General features: G+C 33.8%; 1 protein-coding gene across 1 annotated transcript; it reads right to left on the bottom strand.

Annotated features, from left to right (window-relative positions):
• Positions 1-560: 560 nt before the first annotated feature.
• LOC21384381 (protein CutA, chloroplastic) lies at positions 561-2,898 on the bottom strand. Its single transcript, XM_010112344.2, has 6 exons — positions 2,677-2,898; positions 2,456-2,571; positions 1,794-1,856; positions 1,245-1,276; positions 1,083-1,177; positions 561-823 (listed from the first exon to the last, which is right to left on the bottom strand). Exons 1-6 carry the CDS (start codon positions 2,862-2,864, stop codon positions 742-744), a joined length of 576 nt encoding a protein of 191 aa, XP_010110646.1. The 5' UTR covers positions 2,865-2,898; the 3' UTR covers positions 561-741.
• Between the last annotated feature and the right edge of the window lie 3,840 nt (positions 2,899-6,738).

Genomic DNA, 6,738 nt, shown 5'->3' with positions numbered 1-6,738 from the left:
GTCAAAAGTTGAAGAGTGTGAATCTTATCCTGTCAGATAAGATTGAAATCTTGTAAGTCCAGCCTCAGCTATATAAGCAAGGCATTTCTCTTGGTGCAAAAAGATGACAACTGGAGAGAACTTTTCAACTAGGAAACAAGTTATAATGGGAGCTATAATTTGACGAGTCAGAGTTCATTGAGCCACGCTCATGATAATACCACAGTCGCTGTCGCTGTCGTTTGCTGGGTGATGAGTCATGATGATACTCACCATTTTTATGAGCTAAATGCTGCATTCACATTACTAATAAGACCTCGAATTGATTCACATCTTGGACTCCTAGAGATTAAAGAAACAAAAAAATATGTCCCCTCCAATTGTTCTTGTGGGACAGCACTAGCAAAGGACATCATATGCTCGCGGCACAAACCAAGATTTTGCGACAATGCAATTGAAAATTTCTCAAGAAAGTTGTGATCGCGGCGGCTACTATAGAATGTTAACCACGTATTGTTATGACTGGTGCAAATTGTGTGTTAATTATGTCAAAAAAAAAAGTGGATTCAACTGCAACACGATTATAATTACTCTTTCTCGCATCAAAGTTGGAATGCAAACTTTTATTTAAGATGTTTCCAACACGCACAGACACATCCACACACACAGCAGATAGTTAGAGAGAAGATATCGGCAGAAAACTCCCAAATCCACGGGCCATTGTACGATTTTATGCGCTTGTACTATATTAGCTTGATAAGTTCAGTCCCTCGTGCTGTTTTTGAGCCATTCTAGGTAAGCAGTGCTTCCCCCCGTGATTGGCAAGGCGATGACTTCCGGGACACTGACCAACACAAAACACCGATTCAGAAAGCTGATTTACTTCTGAAAGATAAATGTCTTTTCAAGATACATTTTAGTAAATTCTACTTTCAGTTGCAGTTATCAGGTAATGTGACAATGCTGGATTTTTCTTGCCCGAATATTTAAACACACGAAGCCGCCGAAGATGAGTTAGTTTATCCATTTTATGAATCAGTTTTCCAAGGCACATGAAGTCCGAAGATTATGTTAAAGTAACAGTGGATAAGCTTTGGGCTTACTCGTATGGATGGTTCGCCTTGACATGCTCTTTCAAAGCTTCCAAAAGGGACTCTCTAGTCTTGATTATAAGAAGCTCCTCAGCATCTGTCTGGACCTGTTAGTTTAGCAAAACACCTTACATAAGAAAGGGATCTATATTTGGATTCGTAAACTGTCCATACCTCTCCTTGCCACTGGTAGACCGATTCAATACCTGAGTTCACAAAGTTCATCATATAACAGTCAGCCAAGTCATGAAACCGGCATTAAAGAATATTAATTGACACCAAATCCAAGATAAAGATTTCGAGATAGTTCTCTAAAAAACAATCAGCAGAACAGATGAAACTATAAATAAGTTAAGCAGACAACAATGGTTCAACAAACATCATTTGAGCGTGTTTCGGCAACTTTTCAGTAATCAGATCATCCTCCCAGCTAATCCTATTTCACAAATAAAGAAAGTATAGACAAAGGAAGGTACTAATTATGATTAGTGGTGTTCATTACCACTAGTTTTTATCCTATATTATAATCTGAGGGTCCTAGAGTTTAAAATGTTCGTGTAATTGGATTAACATAGATGATGATGGTCGTGGCCGGTGATCATAAGCCTTGTTCATGAACAAAATACAGAATTGCAGGCATCTTCTCTGCCATAAACACCAAGCGCCATGACTATCAACTAACAAATATTGTAATACCATACATTTAAGGGATGAACCACATACCTGGAACACGGTTAACACATGCTGCAAGCTTCTCTCTCACTAAGCTTTCAGCCAACTTTTTTCCTAAAATGCATCACGAAATTTCCATCAGAAGTCTTTTGAAAAATAAATCTTCCAACTGATGTTAAAAGATTTAACTTTTATTGATTAAAATCAAATTTAAAGAAAAAGCTGAAGAAAAAGTGCAAGAGAAAAGATATCTAGAAACGTACTTTCTATACGACAAATGAGCCTAAAACAAAAAATATCCTCAGCTTGTGAACATATTGGTGCTCTGAATAATCTAGTCAGTAACTATTGCTGCGGCATAACAATCTAAGGCTCGTGTAGATACAGACGTAAATCGTTTCAATACTAATCTCATATGAGAGACCAGATTCTAAATAAAACACGATCAAACCAGCTTCTCCTTCGCTCTAAGTTCCAGTGTTTTTGGCTCTAATCTACGAAAGAAAAACTTCAACCCAACTAAACATTTAAAGGTACGAACAAGCTCCTCAAATCTAGGACTTTACACCATTCCAATCACTGCCCATTTTCCATTGAAACGCAACACTCCAAGCAAACAAATATCTCTTTAAAAAATAAAAAATAAAAATAAAAAACAGTTCGGAAAAACTCAAAATTTCACCAAAATAAAATATTAATAAAAAAGAAAGAACCTTCTTCTTTGTTGGGGACTGTGACGTAAACGACGATGCTGGGAACAGTGTTGCTTTCACTTGCCATTCTGATAGAACCGGAGCTCTTAGCCTGTGATTGGCTACTAAATTTCGATCTACAAAACAACAACAAAAAAAATAATAGATTTTGAAACTATTATTAAAGTAACAAAACAAGAGTGAAATCAAACGGAAAAACAAAAATGGAATTTGGTGATTACTTGAAGAGAGGGACAAAGGGGAGAGACTGAGCGCAGCCCGTTTTGAAGGAGAGAGAAGGGCAGAGATTGGAGAGGCCCAAGCTGATCACACAAAACGCACCCACCAAAGGCAAACGACGTCGTATCCTGGCGGAGGAGAGAATGGGCGAAGAAACTGATCTTGCTCTGCAACACAGTGCGGAAGCCATTTCTGAGGTGTCGTCTCTATGTATTACTTTTGGGTGACTTGTTTGGTTGGGCTTTGCTGTCTGTTTGGGATGCGTTGCTTGATGCTCTTAGCTTGGATAAGGATAAGCAAACCCCGATTCTCTCGTTTGTTCTGGGATAGTTGCCACTCCATCTCACAGGATTAGCAAAATTAAAAATAAAAATAAAAACCCTCCATCTCGCAGGTTCAGAATTTGGGATGACATTTTTACCCATAATTACAGGTACTTGCGCTGGTACCTGCTCTATTAGGGCGGATATGGATGATATTTTGTGGGAGTAGAGTAGAGGCGGGGATGAGGGAAAAATTTGCCCTCAATTTAACACTCCGTTTAGTAGGAGGAAAAGAAAAGAGAATGAAAAAAAAAAAAAAAAACGTATAAAAAAATGAGAAGGAAACGAATGAAGTTAATTTTTTTTTTTTTATAGTGTTTGGTATAATGAGAAGAAAGAAAATATGTAATAGCATAAATGACCATTTTATCAATTGTTTAATATTAATTTAAATTTTAAAATAACAACACAAAAGTAAATTTAACCATCAATGAGTGAATTTGAATTTTCCTTCCAATGTTAGAGAGATAAAAATAGTGGCCCTATCATAATTCTTTTCCATCATATTTTCCTTTCTCTCCTCTCTTCCCTCTTATCAAACAATCAACTCTATCATTTTTCATCCAATAATCCACCTACATACTTCATTTTTTCTACTTTTTCATCATACTAAACACACTCTAAGAGTGAGGTAGGGGTGTCTGGAGCTCCTTTGTCCTCATCCTCATCCGTACCCCAATTACAAATATTCTTACATATGTTTAAATTTGAATATAATTTTGAAATTTAGTTTGTTATTGTTAGAATTTTGATTTGGCATTACGATTTTAATTTATTTTTATAAAATATTAGTTGATATGTTGTTGAATTTTCTAATTAATCTAATAAAATTTTCTTTAAAGTTTGATAATGTTGCAAACAATTTTTAAACTCTTATTGATAAATGGAAGAGGTGAAAGTTTGGGCCGGACCAAACAGGGCTGGCCTAAGCCTAATATTGTTGGCTCAATCCGCTTAAGTGTTTGGTTCGAGTCGGGTTGAGGTTTCGAGCTAAAGGTCTGCCATGAATACCTTTTTTATTTTTTCTTAAAAATACCTTATGAATTTCAAGTTGACCCAATGAAAATAATGGGTCGTCGGCCTGGGCCGGACAGCCCGAACTTTCACCTCTAGTAAATGGGTAGGGTATCGGAATAGTTCCTATAATGGAGATTCCGAGCACACCTTAAATTAGGTGGGTATAGAGGTGGGTATAGGGGATAAAATAGAAGTAAGGTATGGGGCGAGAAAGCATACCCGCCCTATTGCCATCTCTATATAGAATACATGTTCAATTTTTGAGGTCCTAATAAGAGGTGTTAATTAGGATCGGGCTAAACCAGCCAACCTGAAACTCGACACTTTAACCCTAACTTGGTCTATTTAAATATTCAAGCTGCAATGAGCTAAAGATTTAAGCTTAAAACATAATCGGTCCCGACCTCACATGTTGTCTTTTTTTTAAAACTCTTTTAAAAAAAAAAAATCCCTCATTAAACAACAAGGCAGTCATTTCCTTGCAGGTTTTCAGGTCGGTTCCGACCAAAATTTATGCCTCTAGCCTCGATTGGTGTCTGATGAATCATATTATGTCTTATCATTTGATATACTAAAATAGTAAATCATGGAAAAATTAGCTAAAAACTATTTCAAATTCTTAAATAACGTGAGATAATGTGATTGAATAATCATATTATGTGCTAGAGTAGCAAAAAAATCATATTATGTACTAAGATTGGATAGGTAATTTGAGTTCTCATTGCAGTGTCTTAAGGACTCCAGTAGATAATGGGCCAATTTGACATTACTCTCCTGTTAAAAAATTTTGCTGTTGTTGTACTGTTATTTAGAAATTGTTGTAACCAGAAGCGTAGAGTTGTTTGGTAAATATTTTTTCAAAACTGCTGTAAATACCAACAATAAAAATTTAGGTGTTTGACAAATTATGTATAAAATTACCGTGGAGATGTACAATGATTAAAATAGACATAATTTAGCACATATATTTATAGTTAGTTTCAATTCTATTTTTAAAATCAATATTCATAATATTTTTACACCAAAAAATTAAAAACAATATATGATTTTAATTTATTATTTAAAATATTTCAAAAACATAAATTGTTAAATTTATTATCTATTGGTGATATTTTTAAGATTTTAATAATTATTAAAAATATTTGAGTAAAATTTAACATAGTATATTTATTGAATTTTTTTTAATTTTTAAATAAATATTTCAAAATGTATATTTTTAATTTTGTATGAAAAATAAAATAGAAAGATAGAGAATTAAGTTTTATTATTATTTTAATAAATTTGGACAATGACAACATAAGTAACTGTGCAAAAATAACTCATGACCTACTTCTCATATTTGTTATTTAATAGTAATTTTTAGAAGTTATTGGATAAAAACAAGATTTACCAAACACCATGAACTGCTCTGCTGTAACTTTTAAAAAAAAAAAAGCTAAAGCAATCTTTAAAAAAAATTCTCAACGGGCTCAATATTTGACAAATAGAAAGCTCTAAAACAGCTACGGCATTAGCTATGTGATAATCACCAATCCCTTGAGAAAAAAAAAAAAAAAGCTTAAACAAGGTAAGATTATAAGTGATAATTTCTAAGTAATAACATTACTTTCTAATGGAACCTTTTGGGGTAACTTTCAAAATCAAAACTGTGCTGGCTTAGCACAAAGGGGACAATATGCAGCTCATTACAACCCATAATGCTTATACCATGCGTACTACTCAAGAATTATCTTTTGATTATTGGCAATATTTTAAAACTCTAAGGCGAGGTTTTCATAATACTTTTAAGTACACCTATTTATCTACTATTTTGATGTGAAAATTAGGTTTAAATTTTTCCAAAAGTGGCATATTTGAATGATATCTCATCTCAGTTCTTCGTGACTTCATGTGGAGGAGAGAGTATAGTAAAAATTGCATCATATTGTCCAACAATCTTTAGTTTTTCTATAACACGTGTTATTCCTATTAAAGACGTTCATAAATCGAGAGGAAAAATGTTTCATTTTGTAAATGTTACATAAATCGGTGAATTCTCCATCACTCATTTGTATTTAATTCGATTAATTCTGAAAATCCTTTAAACGGGATTCAAATTGAATCGAATTAAATGATAAACGGGCCTACTTGATCACATATGGCCCACCAAACAACAACTCACGGGAGTTCTCCGAGCGTAGCTTGAGTCATGAAGCGAGCCTAATAACGTCGCATGACGCTATAATTAAACCTAAACCCTTAAATGAATTTGGTACAAAATCGGGTATCATCACATCTCAATATGGCTAGTTAGACCGGTAGACTAATGAAAATCCTTTTCGTATGATATATAACTCATCGTTGTGCATCTTAGTACTAACATATGATCATTGGGTACAAGCGGAAAAAAAAAATGATCATTGGGTACTAGCAAAAAAGGAAAAAAAAAAATGATCCTTGGGAATTTGCATCAGTAATGTAAATAAAGCACGTAAAATAAAAATAAAAAAAATACTATGGGCAAGTGTGAAAGAAAATAGATATTTTTTTCCCTCTTTTACATGGACTTTTTTTTTAAGAAAGGTTAATAATCCAATCCATATAGCAATTAAGAACAAGCATGATTGGATAGCATCTGAACTTTATAACAATATTAGAATTTTTTAGGGATAGAATTTTCCGAAGTGTATAACATACATTAGAATACATACATGAGGTAGCACACACACACACATATATCTTTCC

This window comes from Morus notabilis, unplaced genomic scaffold, assembly GCF_000414095.1.
Source record: "Morus notabilis unplaced genomic scaffold, ASM41409v2 Scaffold1696, whole genome shotgun sequence".
NCBI lineage: Eukaryota > Viridiplantae > Streptophyta > Magnoliopsida > Rosales > Moraceae > Morus > Morus notabilis.
Note: the sequence above shows the minus strand (reverse complement) of the source record. Positions and strands in the feature narration are given on the sequence as shown.

Excerpts from the sequence above, each read along its gene's own strand:
- LOC21384381 (XM_010112344.2), bottom strand. The coding sequence starts at position 2,864 with ATGGCTTCCGCACTGTGTTGCAGAGCAAGATCAGTTTCTTCGCCCATT. Across the intron at positions 2,572-2,676 it reads CCCTTTGTCCCTCTCTTCAA|ATCGAAATTTAGTAGCCAAT; the intron begins GTAATCACCAAA and ends GTTGTTTTGTAG. Across the intron at positions 1,857-2,455 it reads AGTCCCCAACAAAGAAGAAG|GAAAAAAGTTGGCTGAAAGC; the intron begins GTTCTTTCTTTT and ends GATGCATTTTAG.